General features: G+C 39.0%; 1 protein-coding gene across 1 annotated transcript in view; it reads right to left on the bottom strand.

Annotated features, from left to right (window-relative positions):
• The window catches only part of LOC108427427 (phospholipid-transporting ATPase ABCA1), a 246921-nt gene that overhangs the window by 36620 nt on the left and 184464 nt on the right, over positions 1 to 25837 (bottom strand). Inside the window, exons 37-42 of the mRNA XM_037532939.1 lie at positions 23430 to 23607; positions 19304 to 19419; positions 16975 to 17119; positions 5596 to 5719; positions 3866 to 3995; positions 2734 to 2854 (exon numbers count right to left, since the gene is read on the bottom strand). Of these exons, the coding sequence (XP_037388836.1) occupies positions 2734 to 2854; positions 3866 to 3995; positions 5596 to 5719; positions 16975 to 17119; positions 19304 to 19419; positions 23430 to 23607 (814 nt within the window). The remainder of the gene's footprint in view (positions 1 to 2733; positions 2855 to 3865; positions 3996 to 5595; positions 5720 to 16974; positions 17120 to 19303; positions 19420 to 23429; positions 23608 to 25837) is intronic.

Raw genomic sequence — 25837 nt, 5'->3', positions numbered from 1 at the left:
CAGTCAGCTGCACCAGACAACACCACAGGCCAGGGCCATGAAACGAGCCATGGATCAGCTTGTACTGAAGCATTAATTGAACGTAACACTTTTCAAATTCTAGCAGTATCTGTTGCATGTATGAGAACAATGACTTTCTATGAAGCTGACCAATGGCACCTAGCACCTCAGGCACTCTTTAAGGTGGACCAGGAAATTTGAACAAGAACCTAGAGAATGAGAAGCTGACTTCAGCCTCATAAAAGGCGAACGTTGAGAGACATTTTACAAGACACTGCTCCACTTCTGCTAGAGACGTGAGAAATAGCTGAACTAAGGCTTAAAGCATAGCGAAGTAAGTCTGCGTTTTTGTTTATCATTTTTAGGCTATACTAGTACATGAGCACATACTGAGATATACTTAAAGCCAAGATGGTAAAATGCTGGTTTGCATAGCAAGGGTTGGCAAGTTCAAGAGTTGCTCTTGAGATACAAGAACAAGGTCTTCTGAAATTCAGTGCTTGACAACTTCAGTCATCAAACTAAATTGTAAATAAAATGCCAATGTGTCTTTAGTTAGCAAAAAATATAATTAATGCCTGATAGAGTACAAGTTTTTTTACCTTTTCAGCCAGAAAAAAGTTTCAGCCAGTAGTTAAGTTTCTCGATAGCCAGCTATATTACTAATGCAAGCTTTTAGCTTCTTGTGCTCCTCATTCTAATGATAATTTGAAATTAAATGAGTTATTTTATGTATTTAGATACATCAGAAGGGTTCAGCACCGCTGTAAGATGTGAGATGGAATGTTTATAACAGACATAGCGGCAAATACAGTTTTAATTTTGGCTGAAGTGTCCATTTCAAGGCACAGTTGCACAACCATCCTGTTTAATCTGTAAGAATAACAAGAGGTTACAAACTTAGTATGTCGAAACTAATATCTCTTAGATTGCCACCAGATGAAATTAGTGTAGCTAAATCCAGCAAGACCAAGGATAAGCCTTGAAATTCAACACATCGATTACTCTTCTTCTTCTTCTTTCGGCTGCTTCCTTTAGGGGTCGCCACAGCGGATCATCTGCCTCCATCTTGCCCTATCCACTGCCTCCTCTACTTTCACACCAACCATCTCCATGTCCACCTTCACTACATCCATAAACCTTCTCTGAGGTCTACCTCTTCTCCTTCTACCTGGCAGCTCCATCTCCAACCTTCTTTGCCCAACATATCCACTATTCCTCCTCAACACATGTCCAAACCATCTCAACCTGGCCTCTCTGGCTTTAACCGATTACTCTTAAATATAAAAATTTAATCCTTGACGTTTTCACAGTTTTGATTATGTTTACAGCTACATACATAGTGGCACCAAAACTGCCCTCCAAACAAAAATCTCATAGCCTCACAGACAGCTGGCAATCCTACTACTGGTAGTTCTACTTGAGAAATGTGCCGTCTGAGAAGTGAGACTGTAGCGGCATCTGCTTGTAGAAAATGCATTTCTGTTTCCTGATATCAAAAAACAAAAAGGCAACTTTTCCCTACAGCTGTATCTGTGCAGCAGCTCTAAGCTCAGTGTCTTTTTCGCTGCTTTTCTTTCACCCTTTAAGATCTTACAAGGTCACGGTTTCCCACCACACTTTCACCTCCTAGTCTTTATCTCTTCCCAAATGTAAAGCGACTTTAAGTGTGAGGAAGGTGCAAAACAAACAAAAGGAATCATTAACATTATAATTAATATTCTGTAATAACTGTGGAGTCCTTCTCTTTAAAATATCTGACCGTGTACAGCTGTAACCATCTACCCAGGAAAATTAAGGACCATATATACTGATCCTTTTCTGCTGGTTTCAGGTGCAAATAGGACATATTGTTCCAGTGTGTTATACAACAGGCATAGAGTTATAAACTGAGTTATAAACTGACATGAGCCTAAATAGACTGTATACTGACCACAATCATGAAATCCATTACCTTACTTTATACTAATGCATTTGAGTGGAGCTAATAGAAGAGTGGCTAACTATATATTCCATATGATTTGCTTAAGGTTGGACAACTAGCAGCCAGATTTGCCTGGACCTTCCTCAATACATTAACATAACTGCCCCAAAGGCATATTTTTGGAAGACTGCCTCTAACAAAGGCAGAAGATATACAGCTAAATAGAGGCACATGCCTCAAATACATGCTGAAGATGTGCACATGGTCAAATGTGAGAAATAACAGTATAAAACGTGAGCAGAAGTACAAGGTATATGTTTCTAATAAAGTGTCCAGTGAGCGGAATAACATGGTAGGTGTTTCCATTAAAGTGGCCAGAGTGTGAAAGTACAGGGAAGGTGTTTCTAATAAAGTGGCCTGTGAGCGGAAGCACAAGGTAGGTGTTTCTGATAAAGTGGCCATCACCCTGTTGTTGTCAAAAACATTTTGCTCTGGACTGCCCTCTAGTGGATGTACTGCTTAACAACCATGCTAACATAAAGGACGCACGGATGCATGTGGGCAGTGACCGTTACATTGTTTGAAACGGACATGTTCCTTTTCACACGTAAAGCGAATATAAATGAGTTTTTATGTGCAGTTTGTGTGATGAGCTACAGCTCAGATGCTTTATGCACTCATACTTGAGGCCACATCAGGTCACATGTGCACAGTGCTTACACTTGTACGTACACCTGGCCCACGGCTCTACAAGGAGGCTTTTGCTGGCCAAAGAATCAAAAGCATTAATTCAAAGAAACAAGGAGCACCTTAGTGAGGTTGCAGATTTGAAGCAAGTCGTTTTGGGCTCCACCCCTGTGCACTCGCTCACGCTCACGAGCCACGTCTTCATCCTCCTCCACCGATGCTACCGGCAACCCTGTCACCAACCTGCATGAGGACGAGAAGTATTAGTGGTATCTTTGATTTATTACTAACCCCCACCTTTTAGAGTCAACATGCTGGTGTACAGTTAGAGACTGTAGCCCATATGTTGATGCACAGTTTGGGTTAGCCATCCCTGAACCCTTCAGGAATGCTCAGTATCTTCTCTAGAAGTGACACTGATGTGTAAAACTCCAGAAAACTCCAGCAACACAGCTGTGTCTGATACTGTTGTGTCACTGCTCTGCTGAGAATGATCCAGCACACAAATAATATCTGGTCAGCAGCGGTCCTGTGGCCAGAAACTGATCAATGATGAATGTGATAGAAGAGGGCTGATAAAATGTGCAGCAACAGACAGGCTACAGTCTGTTACTGTATAACAATATACTGGGCCTATAATGCACATATACTGGGCATGTAGGTAGGTGTTCCAGATAAAGTGGCCAGTGAATGTAAGTACAAGGTTGGTGTTCCAGATAAAGTGGCCAGTAAATGGAAGTACAAGGTTGGTGTTCTAGATAAAGTGGCCAGTAAATGGAAGTACAAGGTTGGTGTTCCAGATAAAGTGGCCAGTGAGTGGAAGCATAAGGTAGATGTTTCTGATGAAGTGGCCAGTAAATGGAAGCACCAGGTAGGTGTTTCTGGTAAAGCGGCCAGTGAGTGGAAGTACACGTTAGGTGTTTCTGATAAAGAGGCCAGTAAATGGAAGCACAAGGTAGGTGTTCCTGATAAAGTGGCTAGTAAATGGAAGCACAAGATTGGTGTTTCTGATGAAGTGTCCAGTTAATGGAAATGCAAGGTAGGTGTTTCTGGTAAAATGGCCAGTAAATGGAAGTACAAGGCAGGCTTTTCTGATAAATTGGTCAGTGAATGGAATGGAAGTGGCCAGTGAGTGTAAGGACATGGCAGCTGTTTCTGATAAAGTGGCCAGCGAGTTTTCTAAGGCCATTTCCAGTCAAACTCAATCTGAGTTATATTTAACACAAGACTGATGGTATTTGATTTTAAACTCACCTGGGCTTCCAGCAGAACTTGTACTGGATGAGGAGCGTAAATCCAAACATCACTACACCCTCTATGGCCATGGCAAACAGATTCTTCCCCACCATATCCCAGCCCAGTGGGTCCTTAAATCTATCCTCACCTGAGGGAGAGTAAAGAGACAGAAAGAAAGAGAAAGCAGCTAAATCTAAGCAGTAATCGTTATTTGGATGCTGTTACATTCAGGTGCATGAGACCTCAGTCATTCCTAATGCCCCATGAATGGGATTCTGTTATTCACTAATTCTAATAATGTCCTAACATCTCAATCTTTTCTCCATTCTCTATCTCCACTGACAATTGATTTGTTTTCTCCCCACTCTATTTCTCTTTTTCTCTTTGTCTGGACCAAAATTTACCATCACAGATTTCTCCCTCAAATAATGTGGCCATTAAGACTAGGCAACGTGGCAATAAAGTGTATCACAATATATTTGTTCATATCTTTTAACATTAATACTTCTATCTTATTATATATATATATATATATATATATATATATATATATCTCGCTGTTGTCGGAAGAAAACCTTGTATCTTCATAATGCTAACTTTACAGGAGAAGGAAAAAACCCACTTTACCTTTAATGTGAGTCAATGGAACCAGAATCCCAAGTCATTCTATACGTATGACATTCATAGATGTATTTATAGCTTTAATTTATATACAACTCTGATATGAGACAATGCATATATAACACTTATAACTAAAATATATGAAATATATAAGAATAGATATAAAAATGTTATAGAAATTTGATACAATCTATAAAAGAATATGTATTTAGGTAACATTCCTTACCATCGCCCTGGTTTGTGATGTTATTAGTGAATAGCTAGACTTCATCCTTACCACCTACTGTTCTGAAGTAGCTATTAAACTTTTAAGCCGCTGCTGCTAATACTGGACTGAGGAAAAAAAAGATGGGCATTTGAATGCGGATTTGTTGTACTTTAGAAGAGAAAGTTTAGGAGACACTGGCTTACTGTGCCAAAATAGTTATATTTGATCAACTGTAATGCAGTAGTAATTGCAATTGCTCTAGTGCCAATTTCTATATATAATAAATACTATGTAGTCAGGTTGATCAGCTGGGGATGAAGGGCATCGCATGATTTGTGGCTTAATGAAATAGTAACAAACAAACTAGCTTGAAATGTAAAGTGCAGAATGACCTGGTATAAAGACATGTCAAATGCTCACATACTTCTTGTACAGAATTCTGTATTTTTACAGTTCCACATTCCTTGATAAACAGAAATAGAATCTTCAGGCCATTTGCAATCTCACACATTGTTTTTTTCCGACAGTGAAGCTACTCATTTTGTTTCAGCTGATCTGCTGACATTCACATTAAGCTCAAATGTAAAAAATCTAAAATACCTGTATCACTATTAGCAGATATGATCATGGAAAAAGCCACCGAACATTCTTTTCCTTCCAGCTGTAATTCTTAGCCTGTGTTATAGAGCCACTGCAAACCTCCTATTGCTCATTTATCTTCTCCCTCGTTCTTTAAACCGCTCTTCCACCCCTCCGTCTCTCCACGGATGAGCATCAGACTTCCTTTCATCTGCTGCCTTTCTTCCCAATCACTCCATCCTCTCTCTCATCCTTTCTCAAACACTTATGGCTAAATATATCCGAGGCGCTGGAAGCTTAGCGCTCTCAAAGGCCTGCGTGTTTGTGTTTGTTATCTCACCCATGCTGCTGAAGAGTGTAGCCATGGCCTGGTTTTTAGCCATGTCGATGAGTCCTCGGCCCAGGCAGAAGTGGGGAAATATCAGCAGCACCTGTTTCACTATGTCATTGATACGAGTGACGTTCTAGAGAGAGCCAACGAGAGAAAGATTCATACACTATCATACAGTGCTGTGCAAAAGTTAGAGACCACTCTTCGTCCATTTCATTTGCAGTCCAAATGGACATTAAATACCAGTCTGTTCTTTTTTCTGGAGTTATTTCTAAGGAGATCAGGCATAAGATAATCCACTTGTATACTGAAGAGAAAAGCAAACTCACCCCATAAAAAAGCCAGGCCCAACCAGCAGACCCAAAGTTTTATTACACACTTCTATAACCTAAGATCAGTTCAGCCAGATCGCACTGAAGTCCCTATAGTTACTGCATAATAAGCCCCAGTATGTAATAAGGCTGGGATTTAAAGGGGTTAAATGAAAAGGAATTTCAGTATTTAGTGTGTCCATCACTTTGCCTTATTACAGCATTCTTTCAGTCCCATAGCACTGAGTTGTCTTCTTACAGTAGGAGGAGGGATGGGGGCAGTTTTGGTGGTCTACCAGTATCCTGCATGGTTGTTAGGAGATTTTGAATGAATAACTTTACTTAATGGAGAGAGCGAGAGAAAAAGAGAGAAAGAAATGGCCATAGAAGACAGGATGAGAAAATCATATGGTATAGCTTTATAAGAGCAAGCATGTGTGCATGTGTGTGTGGCAGAAAGGAGGCAACTGTGTGTCTATTAATAATAAAGCATTACATCTGCACAGTGGTAGTGTTAAGTGTTACAGCACTCTGCCATCTGTGTCACTATATAACACACACATACACACACACACACACACACACACACAGCAACTTTAATTCATTACACAAATTTAAAGAGAGTGACTTCTATTAAATTGACCATCGTTTTCTTTAACTCTAAACCTGGCTCTAATCCTAACCTTAACCTCAACCTAAACCCAACCCTCACCCTGGTCCTAGCCCTAACCATGGGCCAAATCCTAACCCCAACCACACCACTGATTATCAACACATTTGTTAGCAATTAGAAAATCTCTAGATAATCTAAAGGGGACTACAGTGGACTTAAGATAATGTAATAGAATTTTATTCAAAGTAATTGTGGACTTTTCTATTGGTCCATTTGTCCTGAAATGTTCACACGTAATAAACAGTAGCTATTATTTATTTTCAAATCAAGCAATACACTGAAAAATGATGATACAAGGAGATACAGTGACACTATATACAGCGCGCTTCAAAATTATAAGCAGACCTGGTAAAGTTGAGTAAAAAGCATAAAGCAATAAAAATACATAAAGCAACAGTCCCACCTAAAACTGAAGTAAAATTATTTTGAGAAAGAAAAAAATTTTTTTTTTAAAAATTAAAATCATTTGCCACAATTATTAGCACTCCTGCATTTAACATGCTGTACAACCTCAATTTACCAATAAAACAGCACTTAATCTCCTCCTGTAACATCTTATAAAGTTGGAGAATAGAGAGCAGGGAATTTGAGGCCCTTTCTCTTTACGGAATCTCTCCAGATTGTCCAGAGTCGTAGGTCTTCTCTTGCGCACTCTCCTCCTTAGCCCACCCCACAGGGTTTCAATGGGACTGAGATCAGTGGACTGAGACAGCCATAGCAGAGGCTTTATACTGTGTTCAGTTAACCATTTTTGTGTTGATCTGGACATATGTTTGGGATCACTGTGCTCCCAGAAGATCTGATGATGGACCATTTGTAGTTTCCTGGCAGAGGCAGACAGAATTTGATTTAAAATGTGCTGGTATTTCATGATGCCATATTCTCAGGTTCCCAGGGCCTTTGGAGGACAGCCACACGACATCATAGACCCTCCACCATACTTAATAGTGGGCATCAGGTTCTTTTCAGTGCAGTCATCTTTTCTTTTTCTTTTTTTTTTACACCAAACCCACCTTGAGCCAAAATGTTGAATTTTTGTTTCATCGGACCATAAAACACAATTCCAGAAAAAGTCCCAGCAGCGTTTCAGGAAACTCCAGATGCTTACGTGTGTAGTTGGATGACAGGAAAGGCAGTTTCCTGGCATGCCTTACAAATAATCTGTTGGCATGGAGGTGGTGTCTCATGGTAGTGAGGGAGACTTGGTGACCCCTGGACGCTATTTTTTCTGTAACTCTCCAACAGTGACCTCTGGGGATGTTTTTTTTTGCCTCCAAGTTTGCCACAGTTCCAGTTGACTGGAACTTTTTAATTATTGCCCAAACTCTAGATATGAGCTTTTTCAGGACAGTAACTATTTTTTAGACACTTTGATCAACTTAAAAATAAAGTAAACATAAATGGAGGTGGTGATTGACTGTGGTTTATCAGATGTTCTGTCCCTAAGACCTAACTAATGTCTTCAATTTCCCACCTGTGGTCCTTAAAGATTCTTTGTCCTCTTAAACCATCTTCTGCACAGTGTGCAGGGTCAGTAGATATATATCCTCTTCCTGGATGATTCTTAGCATCTCTAGTTGTTTTAAACATTTTAGTTATTGGCCTGGTAGTGTAAATGTGCATTTTCAACTGTTTAACTGTAGCCGATTCCTGATTTGTCTATCTCAACAACTTTTTCTCGTACATTATTACTGTTTTCTCTGGTCTTTCTCATCCCGATGAACGACTCAAGAAATTAGGCCTGTGTTTCATCTCCTATATATTCCTCAGTGAAACATGAACTCAAAGCTGACTGCATCCCTAATCACTCAGATTAACTTTAAAATATAAAATATGAATGAGAATGTACTTCAGTTTCTAGGGGTCCCGACAACTGTGGCACACAGATTTAAGAAAAATATTCTTTTGAGAAGAAAAACTTTTTCAATCATTATACCTTAAATAAAGTTTAGTTGTTTGCTAATGTTGTAAATCGATCAGTCAAAAAGATAAGTAGAAGAATATATTAAGAATATTTTGTGCTGCTCGTTCATCTCATGATTACCAGAGGTGCCAATATTTGTGAGGGGCACTATATATATATATATATATATATATAAGTTATGAAAATTTTTAATTTTTAATATTTTGTTTTTTTTCCTCCATGTTCCATGTACATGAAACTAAGCAAGTAAATACAAACTGTAAAAAAAATGAGAAAAAAGTAAGATGTGTTAAACTGAAGCCAACAAAGCAATGGGTGTTCTTGCATACTGTGGTCCTGACCACTGAAGAGGGGCCTAACAAAGTATGCAGAGAAACAGATGGACTACAGTCTGTAATTGTAGAACCACAAAGTGCACCTACAGAGTAAGTGGAGCTGATAAACTGGACAATGAGCATAGAAACAAGGAGGAGGTCATAATGTTGTGCCACACAAACACACAAACACACAAACACACACACACACACACACACATATATACACACATATATACATATATGGAGAAAGAGAGGAAGGAGAGGGAGCAGAAGAGATGGAGGGGAGAGAGAGTGAGAAAGAATTATATAGAGAGAGACATTTAAAAGCCAGGCTAATGTATAATGTATTTGGTTTTAGGACAGATTTCACAGAAGTGCTTCTCTGTCAGAAATAGAAACCTGCACTTCCTCTTCCACACTTCAGTACAGAGTGTAATTCTTTTGGGGCTATCCTGCCGAGTCATGCTTTAGGGACCGCAGTGGAAGAGGACAGGACTTGCGTCATTTCTGTCAAAAGCCTTCCAGCAAGTTCGGTTTGGTGACGGACATTTCCAGTAATTTTGTGGTTAAAAAAAATAACAACAAAAAAAAAAGTACTTGCTCAACTTTATTCACAACAATTTAATAACAAAACCAGATAAGTGTCCTCCTCTTTGTTACTTGGCAAAATAGGCAGCTGCATAAGAATATATAATAACTGCCTATGTTTAAAAACATCTAATGTTCAATAAAAAGCCTGTATCATAGAAATTCTCACTCTGTCAGAATTGATCACAGGGGAGGTCATAGGAACCAGACGTCTGATGAGTTTAATGCCTCTAAAAGCTCCCTCACAGAAAGTAAGTCTATTTAAAGGTTATGAATATACTGCTTGAAGTCTGAGACACTGTTTTGTGATATCTTTTGGTCTAAAACTTATTTTAACATCATCAGCATTAGATTTAAAACTCAAAAGGGTTCAACTGTCATTTTAGAGAGCACATAAAAGTGGAGACGGATGTCAGGGCTGATGTGTGACAGAAGGATAGCAGCAAGAGTGAAAGGGAAGGTTTACAAGACAGTAGTGCGTCCTGCTATGATGTATGGTTTGGAGACTGTGGCTCTGTCTAAAAGACAGGAGGCTGAGCTGGAGGTGGCGGAGATGAAGATGCTGAGATTTTCGTTGGGAGTGACCAGGCTGGACAAGATTAGAAATGAGCAGATCAGAGGGACAGTGAAGATGGAGCAGTTTGGAGATAAAGCCAGAGAGGCCAGGTTGAGATGGTTTGGACATGTGTTGAGGAGGAATAGTGGATATATTGGACAAAGAACGTTGGAGATGGAGCTGCCGGGCAGAAGGAGAAGAGGTAGACCTCAGAGAAGGTTTATGGATGTAGTGAAGGTGGACATAGAGATGGTTGGTGTGAAAGTAGAGGAGCCAGTGGATAGGGCAAGATGGAGGCAGATGATCCGCTGTGGTGACCCCTAAAGGGAGCAGCTGAAAGAAGAAGTAGAAGAAGAAGAAAGAAGATAAAAACTGTAATGGTGTACGTTTATGATGCAGACACGACCTCTGGATCCCATCATCATCACCTGTACAGAAATATGAACAAGATCCTCTACAATGAACCATTTCTGAAAGACTCTGTTTACATCTTGACATGTTGATTTCTTATGCAGACATTTTGAAAGTTTGGTGGAATTCCCCTTTAATTAGCCTTGTTCCTATGCTCATTTACAACTTGTGCCTAAGCTTTGTCTTGAAAGCACTGTTTGTTCCCAGATTGTAGCAGAGGATTTAGTCAATTACCCTGCTGAAATTCAGCCCACAGTGAGGTGTCGGCAGAAATGAAGTCTTAACCATGTGCTGTATCTGACTTTCCTCCATTATCATTAGTCTGCTTGTGTTACACTTGTTACTGTGCTGCTTTGGGAACAGCACAAGTGAAACATTAATGCCAAAAAGGTTTATTGCTGTGTGTGTGTGTGTGTGTGTGTGTGTGTATGTGTGTGAGTGAGAGAGACAGAGACAGAGAGAGAGTGCTAGAGAGTGCGAGGGAGAGAGAGAGAGAGACAGAGGGAGACAGAGGTCTATAAGAATATACAGTGACCTTGCTGTATGCAGGGTGGGGTCTCTGAGGTGAAGCTGGTGGATTGAGACATAACTCAACTCCAGCATGTGTGAATAACACCAAACATCAAAAACCTCACCAAACCCAGCCCTCTGAGTGGATATCGTCATGGAGACAGTGCCGAGGGGCTCTAACCCTGCGGAGGAAGCTGAGACACTTTCTTTAAGATCCCACCATAAACTCATAAATCATCTCACACACTGTGGAGAAGGACAAATTTCTCTGGCACTCGACCCACATTTCCCCTTGTACACACACACACACACACACACACATACACGGGCCTTCCACATTCCTCTGGTGACTTCTCCTAGGACCACAGGGACCTCAAGACAAAATATAAGAGGAAGAAAAGGAACAAAGAAAAAATAAAACATATCTCACAGGGAATATATCAAAGCCCCCCCCCCTCTCTGTCCCTATCTATCTATCTATCTATCTATCTATCTATCTATCTATCTATCTATCTATCTATCTATCTATCTATCTATATGAAGAGTTTCATTTTAAAATGCTCAACAATTTGATATGATTAATAATAATAATAATAATAATAATAAAAATAATTTGACTTTTAAAAAGAAAAAAGCTAACTCCTAACAATCTACTATTAAAAACTATCTATCTATCTATCTATCTATCTATCTATCTATCTATCTATCTATCTATCTATCTATCTATCTATCCGTCCATCCATCCATCCATCCATCCATCCATCAATAAAAAAAAGAAAAATGCAACAATTTGCTAACTACTTCCAGTCAAACAACCATTAATGACAAGTTAATCATGTCAGTGCTGGGAAAAAAAGGCAAAAAACATATTTACAGAATATTAAAGCCTCAATCTGCCAGTCTTTGTCCTCAGTCTCCACTCCTCCCCGTCTCGGTCCTCATCCTCCTGCTCTTAACTTCCTTCCCTGTTTTTCTTCAACATCCACAGATGACGTCCTACGGCTTCTCACAGCTATCAATTTAACAACCTGCTGAATCCCACCCCACCATGATCTTCCCACCTAATTTGAGAGCTCCTTGGTTGTTCAATCTGAAGATGCAGGGCCTTGATGTGATTCTGCATGACCAGTTATCATTTTCAGCTCATACTGTGAACCTGACATGATCATGCAGGTTTCTCCTCTACAACATCCAGAGGATTGACTCTTTCTCTCTAGGTCTCTTGCCATCTGAAGGCCTGACTACTGCCACTTCCTCAGCTGGTCTTCCTATGTAGCCATCAGGCCCTTGCAAATGATCCAGAATGCAATCTTCAATCATTCTAAGTTCACTCATATCACTCCACTGCTGCGTTCCCTTCGCTGGGTTCCTGTAGCTGCATGCATCAGATTTAAAATCCTGATTCTTGCCTATAAAGCCACCCTGCCTAATGGCAATGGTCAAGAAATATCAGTACAGCTCAGCTTGACCCATCTTGAAGACAAACGGATGTCTGAACTTCCATTGGCTGTCCAAACAGCAGATTCCTTCTCCAGCTCTTTGTGAAGCACTTAAGTAAGCAATAGTCTCAGTACCTACTGAGATCCACTGTACTGCACTTATGCTAGGTCTTTCTAGGTGTCAGCAGTGGCTTTTGTGTCTGGCACTGTCTTAGTTTAGGGCCCATTTGTACTAGTTAGGACACATTCTGAGTAGACAGCAAGACACTTCTGTAAGTCGCTCTGGCGAAGTGTCTCTGCTAAAACCGGTAAGTGTAAATTAAACACAATATCATTTTTTAGTATTAAATGGGTCCGCTCTTGGTGTTTATTACAATTTTCCAGTTTCTCAAAGAAATCTACAGGGAAAGCTTTCAACACCTCCAAAGTTCAGTCTTGATTCAGATCTGAACCAAGAGTGGAGCTTGATTTTCTCCTTTCTCTCAAAGACGAAAGCGTTAAGCACTATTTGTGTTTGGTGGACTCCCAACTCTTGCAGCTAGTTGTTAGAAGTTCCATTTTCTCTGTATCATTTCATCTTTTTTCCCAGTTTTGGAAACTCCTGCACTTATTTTTTCTTTGACTTTTTCCTTCCTTATGCAAGTAACTTATCTTCCATTTAATCTTCTGAAAAATGAATGTGATTTTAGTGGTTGTTTGAGAATCATAAAGTAAAGAAATATAAACAAAATCGATTTTTAAAATAAATTTGGAGCTTTAAACGAGTTTTTCCCTGTTTGTAAAAGAGTCTACTTAACTTACCTGCACAGAGACTAGTCCCTTTCCATAATGACCCATTCATGAACACTGCCCAGCTTCACTGTAGCTGTGCTAGTAAATCAACCAAACCTTGAGTTTGTGATAACAGTCACACTCTCGCTCTGTTTCTGTCACTGACCTACTTGCAAGCTGCGAGTCGCTTCGTTTTAAAGTGCCAAACTAAATATTATGCTAATGTAATTACTTAAGCATGACACGCCCTTCCACGCATATGGAGTTGGACACACACATACTGCATAAGCCATAGTGGAGCATCTTTCGTCCCACCGGAGGGTTCTTTCTCTCTGCAGGGCGCACAGAACTGGGACATGCACAAACACACACACACACACACACCTGCAGACCGGCTTAACACCTCACAACAATACTCACATGTACACATACACACACACCACATGGCGATACCAAATGAGCCAAAATCATCACCATCATGAGAACAGACAACACTGAACCTGTAGAAGTCTAGAGTTCACACTGTCATAGATCTTTAGTTATTTATGTAATTATGTCATCACTTTATTACTTATTGCAGTTATATAATTAATTAATATCATTTTACTCACTTCACATTCTGTACCAACAGACTATTGTTTTTTGTTTGTTTCAAAACAACAACAAACATATCCTAAAACTAGGGCTGTCAAATAATTAAAAAAACTAATCATGACTCTTCGCATCATTTAATGCCGGTAATCATGATTCATTGCTCTTATCCTGTTTGCTCTAAAGAAAGATTTACTCCATTTTAAAAGCGGTGTGATTTGTTAGACCCTATACAGCCAAAAGTACCCCCCCAAATTAGCCACCCTCGCTGCTAACAGGTGAATCAAATCAGGCAAAGGAATTGGTTGCACTGAGAAACTCAGTGACTTTAAACATGGCTCTGTCATAGGATGCCACCTTTGCTGGAAGTCAGTTTGTAAAATTTCTGCCATGGTAGATCCGCCCCATGTCAACTGTACATGCCATTACTGTGACATAGAAGCATGTAGGAGCAACAACAGCTCAGTCATGAAGCCGTAGATCCCACATACTCACAGAGTGGGGCTGAAGTGTGAGATGTGTAACCTCTGTTGCATCATTCACTACCAAGTTCCAAACTGTCTCTGGAAGCAGCATCAGCACAAGAACTATGTGACGGGACGTTCGTTAAATGGGTTTCCATGGCTGAGCAGGTAAACACAAGCCTAAGATCACAATGTGCAATGCCAGGCATCAGCTGGAGTGGGGTGACAGTCAGTTGGGTGAATCTTGGTTTAGCAAATGCTTAGCGAACAATATCTAAGTAATGCTATCAGTAAAGCTGACAGTAAAGTTTGGTTGAGGAGGGATAATGGTCTGGGATGTTTTTCAGAATTTGTGCTCAGCTCCTTAATTTCAGTGAACGGTAATGCTACAGCATACAAAGACATTTTAGACTTTCATGTTTCCAACTTTGTGGCAACAGTTTAGGGAAGGCCCTTTCCTGTTCCAGCATAACCATGCCCCTGTGCACAGAGCGAGGTAAATAAAGACAGGATTTCATGAGTTTGGCATGGAGGAAGACCAGTGGCCTAAACAGAGCTCTGACCTCAATCCCACTGAACACCTTTGAGATGAACGCAAAGTGGGGGCCAACCATAGAAACAGATGGACTAAAGTCTGTATTTATAGAACTACAAAGTGCACCACTATGATTAAGTGGAGCTGATAAAATGCACAATGAGTGTAAACACAAAGTGATGTGGCTGGTTGGTGGACACATTCACTGGTTGGACCATGCAGCCACTGTTACTCTCAATGGACGTTAGTGAAGAAAAGTGGAACGTTAGATTTTCATGTTTAGGTTCTTGTGTATACTTTCACATAATGAAAATAAAGGGTAAACTTGAATTCTGCTACATTACATTTATATATCCATGCCACAAACATGAAGTCAACGCAGCTATCTAGACCAGTGGCTCTCAAACTGGTCCTCAGGGAGACCCTGCCGGCCCATATTTCTCTAGTCCTATATATTGTGAATTGGGTTAAAGAAAAAAAGTGGGGATGGGTTTCAAAACTAATAATCTAGAGTGCAAGCCAAAAATTAGCATGTGACATCAGCATAAACATTGATAATGGCATCTGTCATGACCATATGATCTGCCATGACATAGCTATGTCAGTGCTATGTAGCATGGTTCAAGTAAAGTTTAATCAAATGATATTACTCAATAGAAAAAAATACGTTTTGTTGAACAGCTATAAATGAATACATTTTAATGGAAATCAATCTTTCTTTAGGGTCAAATCTGAGCAAATAAGACAAATGTAAAATTATGTAATTACCTGTAATGAATTACTTTTAATTAAGAGACCTGGAATATTTTCAATATAAGATGCAGACACATACTGTACCTCTTCCTTTGTCAAATATAGACATCTAAAGCCATATATCAGATTTTTCGATGGACTACCAATTACCGTCTCTTGAGGATCACTGACCCTGACTACAAACAGAATAGAAAGAGAGACAGAGAGAGTGAAAGAAGGAAGTAAAAGAAGGCAATGGAAATTAAAGAAAAGCACTTTCTGATTGCACAGTGTGGTGTCACCAGAGAATTACGCATCAGAATATATCCAAAAATTATCATAATAATAAAAGAAACCCTGCAGAAAAGTCAAAACTCAGTGTCAGAATACGAAAAGCACAGAGAAAGAGATTCCTTAATGATTTCTTTTGTCTCTGTCTTTCTTCTCATCCCTCAGAGAGGGAAAGTGTAAATGGACAGAGTGTCAATAAAGCATGAGAAACCTTTTTCAGCAGAAAGAGCGCTTGAATCTCACTCCAACTATAAAGGCCAGAGAGAACTCTGGCCCTGCAGAAGAAAAAAAAAAAGATAGAAAGAGAGGGAGAGAGAGAAGATTCCAGAAAGAGATTTCAGGAAGAAAGAGAGAGGTTTACCGTCTGCATACAGAACAAATCAATAAAGTGCATGTCCGGCGCCCACCTGGGAAAAGCTCGGTCCGGCACCGCGGCCAAGAAGTTTTAATACTAGGATTGGGTTCGAGTCTCAGTTGTGCCATATGCAGCCCATGGCCAGGGTTTAGGAGGTTATGGTGGAAGCATTTTAGAACATTTATGCATGCAGGTGCAAACTACAGAAGCAAAGCACACGGACATCTGAAGAAATGGCTGTCAGCTAAATACTGAGGAGAGAACTATACAAAAGCATTACGCTGCACTCGCACTAGATGCAGTCGCATGGAAAAGTCTGAACAAATCTGGTCAAATTACATTTTGTAGATTTTCTGAGAGAAAACAAGTTAAATTTTAAAGCACTATTTCTATTTATTTCCTAAATTTAACACACTAGAAGAAAACATACGGCTTATTAAATGTGCCATTACTTTTGCACAGGCCACAGTTTGTTGGTTTGTTTGTTTTCAATATCTTGAATTCAGCAAATACACAAGGTTTTGATATGAGCATATCAATCTGTCTGGAATGACTGAATGCAGTGTTTCTCATAATCAAGACATTCTGATCTAAAAGCATATGTTTAAGCTTAATTTTGCACAATAAAAAAAATTTGCATAGAAAAAAATGATTACATCACTACTCAGTGCTGTATCATAGCTCCATTTGGTAGAAGGCCAATGTTTTATACTGGATTAATTCCATTTTATATATTGGAAAAAACTCGGTGTTACTGCACAGCTTGTATATCTCCCACTATTCACTAGCGAATTATCTACTCCTGATTAAAATGTAGAGTCTTGTAAAAGTATGTATAGAGTATTAATGTAGTACAAGTGTTATATGTTATAATGTTATATACTGTGTCAGTGTGTTTATGTTATATGTAGTGCACTAACCGGGTCATCGAACAGCTCCATGACGAAGGTAGCAACGCTGCCATTGATGCCGATGAAGAGGTTGATGCAGGTGAGCACGACGTACGCTGTGCTTGGAACGCTGAAGATGAACGAGGCAGGGTACATCATCGGAGTGATCGACCAGCTGCGACACAGACAAACACGAAACAGCATTCACTCCATATAACAATCACCAGGGACATTTCAATATGATCACTCAAGTGCAATAGAGAAACACTCCACTCACTCCATAAGCACTGAGTAATAACGTATTCCTCAGTCCTCTGATTTATTCTGATGTATTCTAATCTCCATGACTGCCTGCTTTACTGGCACGGACACGTCTTTGGTCATCATGTTGAAACAGCAACAGGCTCCAGATGCAAAAGCCACCTCTGGACTATTCAACAGCTCTCTTGTGCATGAACTAATGATGTTTTATTGTGAATCCAATGTGCTGAGAGCCAAAATGTACAGAGCCAAAATAACAAAAACTGTATTACTCTCCAAAAAACTCACAGCACTATATAAGTCTATATATAGTAAAAGTGTGGGTGCCTATTGCACTATTACTGTTTATTTGCTGAATTAAACATATTGGGGAAAAAATTCATTCTAACATTTCATATTTTATGTTTTATTTGTGTCCATTTTGTTAAATTCAGCAAATAAATAGAGCTTGTGCATTAAAAACACAAGAAATATTTAAGTTTGTTTCTGACAGAGCAGGTGTTTTATTTTTACTAAGACAAAACAATAATAAATACTGATTAAATATAAACATTTCCATTCAACTCTATCTATAAGTGGTAAACCATGACAATTAGAGTTAACCATTACACTTGCTACATTTCCTTCGGGATCAATAAAGCATCTATCTATCTATCTATCTATCTATCTATCTATCTATCTATCTATCTATCTATCTATCTATGCTAAATCCTGGTCAAAAACGTAATGCAAAACACATCCATAATAATGTAAATTTATGCTAGCGCCCCTATGAGATTTCTAATAGTAAGCACTATGCTGCACATAAACACTTTGGCCATTCTAGATTACTTTGCAGACTGTAAAGGACATTCTATGTTTTATTTGAAGCTTTTCACAGACATATTAACATGTATTGTACCTGCATGCATCAGTTTTACAGTGACTCTTTCAGTAAAGAATACTGTACGAGGAAATTTTAGGGCCACTGTTAATAAAAATAGTAGACCAAGAAAAAAAGTTGTAATAGTTCAAGAAAAAAGCTGTATAGTATGATATTTCGAGAATAAAGTCATAATATTTTGAAAAAAATAAGTCATAAGAATAAAGTGGCATTAATACCAAAGTCGCAATATTGTGGCCAAAGTTTTTGCAAAGAGAAAGGCAGCACCTCCTCCTGTTCAAATGAGGTGTGGTGAGGAGCTGGCGGAGTTATACTTTCATATCGATTTCACCCATAAAGAAATACTCAGTTTCCCTGTCTCTCCTGGCACATCAGCACAGACCGTTATTCGTATAAGCAATGGCTGTGCAGAATCACAGGCAGGGTCATCTACACAGCTATTAGTGGCTGTATCTCTGTGCCATTCAGAGAGGGCATAACTTTTATCCCTTGAAATATTATGACTTTATTCTCAATATATTACTAAATATAAATATAACTTTTTTCTCTAGATATAACATATTTTTTCTTGAAATATTACAGCTTTTTTCTTGAAATATTACAACTTGTTTTTCTGAAAATACTATGACTTTTTTCCTTGAAATATTATGACTTTATTCTCAAAGTTCACAAATTTTTTTTTTTAACAGTGGCCCTAAAACACTGACATAGAGCTGCTGCTTCCCATTTCTAACAACTGACTGAAACCTGGTAAGACTAATGCTTGTACTGCTCATAACTTCCAGAGTGACATTTTTTAATACAAAAATTGGTCCCACCCACTGTAAATCAAAACATGATTGGTTGATTCTACTAGTTTCTAATTATGCTGGCAGTTAAAACAAGGCCTTTGGTTCCCCTCCTGAAGTCCTCCTGATGTACTGGAGATTTTACTTGGCTCTCACTATCTAAAAATCATGCTTAGACAAAACTTCATCCTGTGTTTCAAGATCTTGAGCCATGTGTAATACACTATTTCTATATATTTCCTAGGTGCTGCCCTGCCAGTTGCAACTCTTGGTGACCATAAACTCCAGAGTATTCTGTTTTCTATAAATACGATAGAATGAGAATATAAATAACATATTGACATAACAGAATACAAGCTGATATACTGAAATGAATAAATACTGATGGTGTTTGTATGTGTAGTAAAAGCTCTTCAAACTGACTCACCCATAGAGAACCAGCAGTAAGATGAGAGCTGGCAGGTTTGGAGGGGACACATACGCTTTTTGTTGAAAGCAGAGGAAGATGACAATGACGATGATGCACGGCACAATGTAGTTACACTAGAGAGAAAAAAAACACTACTTTAAACACCATATTTATACACACAATCATTCATAAGCACACACAGTGGAGCCTCAATACTAATGACTGGTGATTTAACTACATCAACATTTTGCAATGTTAGAACACATTATAATCAATTCATATTCATTACATAATTATATTCATAGATTATATCAAGTATCGCGTAACATTCACTCATTTATTTTTAAAAATAGGCTATATTTAGGCTACATTCCCATGTTAAAAAAGCCTCTTGTGTTGTTTTTGTTGTCTTTACTCCACTTCTGTGTAGTTCCTCTGATCAGATGTATACACTGCATTTTTAAATATGACTGAGTCAAATCAATTTGTTGTGGAAGTTGAGAATTCTGAATGCACCGAATCCTTTTCTAAAGCATCATAACTGAAAGTTTGAGATTTCATGAAGCACTGAACTGTTTCCTAAACGGTCATAATTGGATTGAATCAAATTGTGATGAAGCCTGAGATTTTTTGAAATACTGAATCAGTTCCAGAAGAATCATAACTGAAATGAATCAAATTGCGGCACAACTTGAGAAATCCTGATGTACTGAATCTTTTCCTAAAGAATCATAGTTGAACAGATTCAAGCTGTGGTTTCACATTTCATGAAGCAATGAATCATTGTTTAAAGAGCTGTTACTGAAATGAATCGAATTGTGGTGAAGTCTGAAAGTCTGGAAACATTAACGTGAATCAAGTTGTGATCAAATCTGAGAGTTTTTGATGTACTGAATATTATATTTTTCCCTGAAGTATCACAGTCGAACAGAATCAAGCTATGGTGAAGTTTCAAGTTTCAAGAAGCACTGAATTCTTTCCTAATGAATAGCAACTGAATTGAATTGCGGTGATTTCATTCTGTATTCATAATGTAATGAACCATTTCCTACATAACTGTATATGAAATGAATCAAACTGAGATTTCATACAGCACATAATCATTTCCTAAAGACTCATAATCGAATTGAACCAAATTATGGTGAAGTTTAAGATTTCACAAAGCACTGAATTGTTTCCTAAATTCTAACTGAACTGAATCGAAATGTGGAGAAATCGGATGGTTTGTGATGTACTGAATCTTCTTCTAAAGAGTCCTAAGAAAATGTAATTGTTAAGAGGTCAGAAATATACACCTTTACACAGGACATTAAACACACACACACACACACACCTGCCATCCTGTAGTAGATTGAGTTAATTCATGAGTGCGCAGGCTACAGTTCTGACCCATGACAATGGCTGGTGGGGCAGGGATGAGAAAGCTCTGTACAATTTCTTCCTGCGGAGAATGGTAATGGTTTTCTCGGCCTAATAAATGAGAAGTCTTCTGAATAGAATACTGAGCTGAATCAATGTGTTTTTAATTAGCTGTCTCAGTGCTTCTTTTCAATCTTCCCTGCTTGCGTGTGTCCATCCATCCTGTCTGAGTGCTGAAAGGCCCTCTCTGTGAGAAGGGGTTAATTGGATATAATCTGTAATTGAAGAAATCTTTAGCATGTTTAAGAAATGTGTAGCGAATATTCATCTGCAGGACGGCCGCCCAGACTTCACTGGAGAAAGACCGTGGCAACAAAAGCAGTTGAGCTATCCGTGCTCCGCCCACAAACGTGTTTTTCCAATTTTTCCTGGGCTGGAGAAGTTTTACAGAATTTCCAATCAAATTGTAATTATGCTGAACGTGTGTGGAATTTATTTCCAACCTGCACAGTTTTAAATAGCCACAATGTTGGCATTTTAACAGGCTTTCAGCTGTAGATATCTAACTTTTATGCTGTGTCCTGACCATTAAAGAACAGAGAAAAGGGGGCAGAGTATGCAGAGAAACAGATGGACTACAGTCTGTAATTTTAGAACTACAAAGTGCTCCTACGTGGTCAGTGAAGCTGAGAAAATGGACAATGAGTGTACATAGAGATGTACTTAATGAAGTGGCTGATCAGTTTATGGTTGAACTGTTCCTTTAAGTGCATGCCTTTAGATCAAAAATATGCATTCAATCATATTCTGATAGGAACTGCCTATATCTATAAAGAAACAACTGCACTGAACAGAATTTAAATGAAGTCAAACAGAAGAGAAGAATGACCCTTCTTTGTAGTCGGGAAACCAGTGTCAGTGTAAAAATTTAAACAGAAAGGATGAAAGGAAAGATGTTTGGAACTGCAAAGAACACCTTCGAAAAGGAAAATTGGGTTGTCTGAGACAGGAGTTTAAACAACAGGCTTGAATTTCCAATGAACCATCATCGTGTTAACAACTAGTAGTAGCCTCTTCTTGCAGATCCCCTAGTCATAAACAAGTGTTATCCACACTAATGTACTGATCTTCACAGGCATAACAATGTGCATTTTTGATCTACAGCAATATGCATTTTCGGTCCTCACAAGAAGAGCAGTCTGAGTTTTCAGCCCTCACATTATTGAAATACATGTGTTTGATCTCAGCAATACCTGTTTTCAGTCTTCACAAGCATAGCAATGCACATTTTTGGTCCTCATAATTGTAGCAAAACATGTCTTCACAAACATGGCAATATGCATTTTCCATCCTCACAAGCATAGCAATCTGAATGATCAGCTCCAACAGTATAGCAATACATGTGTTCAGTCCTCACAAAGATAGCAATACACGTTTTTGCCCTTACAATTATAGCAATACAAGCACACCTATATACACGCAGGCACAAGCACGTGGCTGACCTCAGCTCATCTGAGAGGGAGAATAAAATATTCAAATGAGGAGCAAATGGTGATGGCTCACGGCTACATCCGTCCGACTGCTGCCATAATGATATTTCACTGGCAATTTACACACACGTACATGTGCACGCACACACACACACACACACACATGGGTACATATGCACACTAGATGACCTGAGAGATGCTTTTTGGAGAAAAGAGAGGGGAGATATTGAAGTACGTGTGCGGTAGAGCTAGATTACTTATAGAATTCACGCTGACGTTCAGGCGTTCAGACAGACGCCACAGACACAGGCATCGATTACACTCTTAAACGCAGTGGGGAAGAAGGAAGAATGTGTGTGTGTCTGTCTTATATTCTCCATATAGTGTGTAGTGGATAGTATTACTGTAGAATGTACTGTGTATATTATCATTGAGTATACATTCATATAACATGTACTACACAGAAACCTTTGTGCAGTGTACAGTCAGTATATAGTGCTCACATAATGTGCAGCATTCAGCATACAGTATTACTGTATAGCTTTTCAGTGTAGAGTCTGCTGTTTTTATTGTATTGAGTTGAGTAATTGCCATGTATTTTGTTTAATGTACAGTGTCCAGTGTTTATCGTACAGGACCAGTGTGGTAAGAGAGGTACCACTGGATTGGTGCTATATAAGACTAGTGAAATGTACTTGTAAAGACTTTTTTTTGCATTGAACTGTGCTAAGTTGTGATATGGTCACTACTCAGTGAGAAAAAAGTCAAAAAGATCATGAATGTCTACAGTCGATTAGCAATGACACCATACAGAAACTACCTTTATTGGCAGAAAATGTGTCAATTATTATTAATAATAACAAATAATTTCTGAAAAAAATGTGCATTTTATCATATTTTATGTTGGCTACTGTTTTATAAAAGCAACAAGCCACTTAAAGCCATGCATTTCTGCAATTTTATCACAGGGATGGGTGTTCTTAAGCACGACACAAAGCAGAGCAACACGTCCTCTTGTGGCTTATTGCTTATGCCTGGCACCATCTATCAGTACTATGTTCCAGTTGATGTTTGTGATCATACGTGTGCTTCTATCACGTATTTCATAACAGCTATTGTTGTTGACTGCTTGAGCATCAGATTTCTGGAGTGTTTTATAATTAATATTTGAATAGGCTGTATCCTTGATATTAGACATGCCAATCAATCGCCAACTGACGACATTGGATTAGCGGTCACACGATTTTGCAGTGTATAAAGTTTACTGTGTTGTAGGCAGTGTTTGTTTAGTGTACCATGTCCCAGGTGAAGTTGGCCACCCAGTAGCCTGCAGGATTCACCCCGCTGACGAACTGCAGGTGTTTGGCTTTGCTGACACGCTCCTGGATGAGGAAGAGGACGAAACTCGCTGGGATGAAGGACATGGCGAAGATCACGCAGATGGACACCACCACATCTGTGGAACTGGATGCCCTAGAGATGAGACAATGTACATATTGACTTGTCGGTGCACAACCACATATAGAAATGAATTCTCAGTGTGAAACGGTTCTTGACACCATGCTCAAATGGGTTCACGCAGGTTACTAGAACACTGATTTAATCGATAGACCCCCACTCACAGTGTCAGGCTAGAAACAATACAGTTGTTCGGTTTTCACTGAGGTGGATAGCGTACAGCTGTGAAGGACAATGGCCTGTTTGCATAGCTTAAACAATACTCAGCACTTTTTAGCCCTTCCTGTCATCAATAACCAATTTATTAGTCAATAGATTAAATAATTAACCTCTCATTTACTCATTTATTTATGAATAAACGAACATTGAAATCCCTCCTGAAAGTGCAGCCGCTGGTGTTTTGGAATGATGGATGCTGTGCAATAGACTCGTAGGAGTCAACACTAAAGACAGAACTGCCTGAAGGATACCAAACATGACCTTGACTTAAACCAAGGCATGAAGGCCCTGAGGTGACCTCTGACCCTGACTGAGCAAAAGCCAGGGCTCATGCCTTTTATGACCTGCTCTCTGTAAATCCACCTACTGCTTGCGTCCTCTCATCGATCATAATGACATTGAATAACAACGTCTGGATAAACAGTGACCTTCTTGCGGGCTTAGATCATGTTAGTTACACTAACACCTCATTCAGCTCATAGAGAGGAAGTGAAGTGGAACGTGTTGGAGCTGGGTTAACACCAGGCTGTGCGGTGCAGCGGCCATCCAGGACAAGACATACGCGCTAGCCTACTATAAACACATATTTTCATTTGGTTGCATTCACTTTAATTCCAAAACTAAGAATTTAGTTATTGTGTGGGAAAGTAAATAATAAGGAAAGCTTTGATCCAGGAACAACACTGTAATGTGCGCAAAAAGTGGTCTATATGCAAGGCTAATGTAAAACAATGTCAAAAGTAGGCGTGTCGGACTGTTTACATTTTGTTAATAATAAAAAAATATCAAATAGAATAATAAACTATAAGTCTAGGTGAGTGAGTCTTTCTTCTTTTATATACTGCATGTTCTCACACATGAAAACCATGAGATGAATGCACTCTGTACTCCACCTGAGGGCAGGATAGAGCCCGTATCTTGCAGTTTCTCAAATAGGAAGCGTTACAGAAAAGCACCAAGTGCTCATTTTACACTCTGCTTGGATAGATTTAAAGGCGCAGTGTATGATGTCATTCAAACTGAATTCGTATCTCCTCCCGGTCTACTAGCAGTCTGATCTGTGTATATGCTGAAAAAAATTCCAGTGTATACAGTCATCTGTAAATGGGAAATAGACAATGAGGCTCATGGTGAGGAAGTCATCACTAGTCTAGTCGATTAGCAACAGGGGGCGTTTGTGCTCATGCACAGGACAAGGGAAGGGGCTACGTGTTGAATTACACAACAGGTCAAGAAGGAGAGATGGTAAAACAGTCAAAAAGGAAATAAAATGCAGAACAAAGATGGAGGAAGAGGTTCTCAGATCAGGCAAGGGCGATGAGCCATGCTGGGCCATAAGTGAGGTGTTTTAGAGGTGGAGAGATCTCAGAGATTCGACAAAACAGAATTAGGTTTCCTATTTGCATTGCCTCGGTCCACCTTAAATCGTGTTCCATTCTGGCACATGAGGTGCCTGAATCTGACTGCTGTACAAGGTGGAATGTGAAAATTCAAATGAAAAAAAAAAAAGCTGATTTCAGGTTCATTGAGAATTGAAAGGCAAGAATACGGAATGAACAAGGAGGTTACGCCTGTTTGACAGTGGGTTACATTAACTTATTTTTGCTGTTTAACAGAACCAATTGGTCAGTACTACTTTGCTACTGTTTGTGCTAGCAACTAGTTAGCTTTGCAGCAACAAGCAACTGACAGCAGTCTAGAATTTTCAGTGTCGATTTGCAAAACATCTGATTTACTTTCTATTTTACACAGTGTGATGTTCATCATTGTCATTGTTGTTTTGATGGCAAACATTAACAGTGTGTGAACTCAAAAGAAAAGTCATTCTTTCTGTAAAATACTGTATACACAACAATAACCTTTCATAAAAAAAACTCCACTCCTAAATGTGGTTTGGGCTAAAAGTTTAGAATGCATATAATTCTTAGCCTTGTTTCAATTAGTAATAAGAAAAATAATCAATATTTCCCTTACTAATATAGATGCTTTAGTTATCACTGGTGACAGTGAATTATTTAGATATTTA

This window comes from Pygocentrus nattereri, chromosome 22, assembly GCF_015220715.1.
Source record: "Pygocentrus nattereri isolate fPygNat1 chromosome 22, fPygNat1.pri, whole genome shotgun sequence".
Taxonomy (NCBI): Eukaryota; Metazoa; Chordata; class Actinopteri; order Characiformes; family Serrasalmidae; genus Pygocentrus; species Pygocentrus nattereri.
The sequence above is the reverse complement of the archived record's forward strand: the minus strand, read 5'-3'. Positions and strand labels throughout refer to the sequence as shown.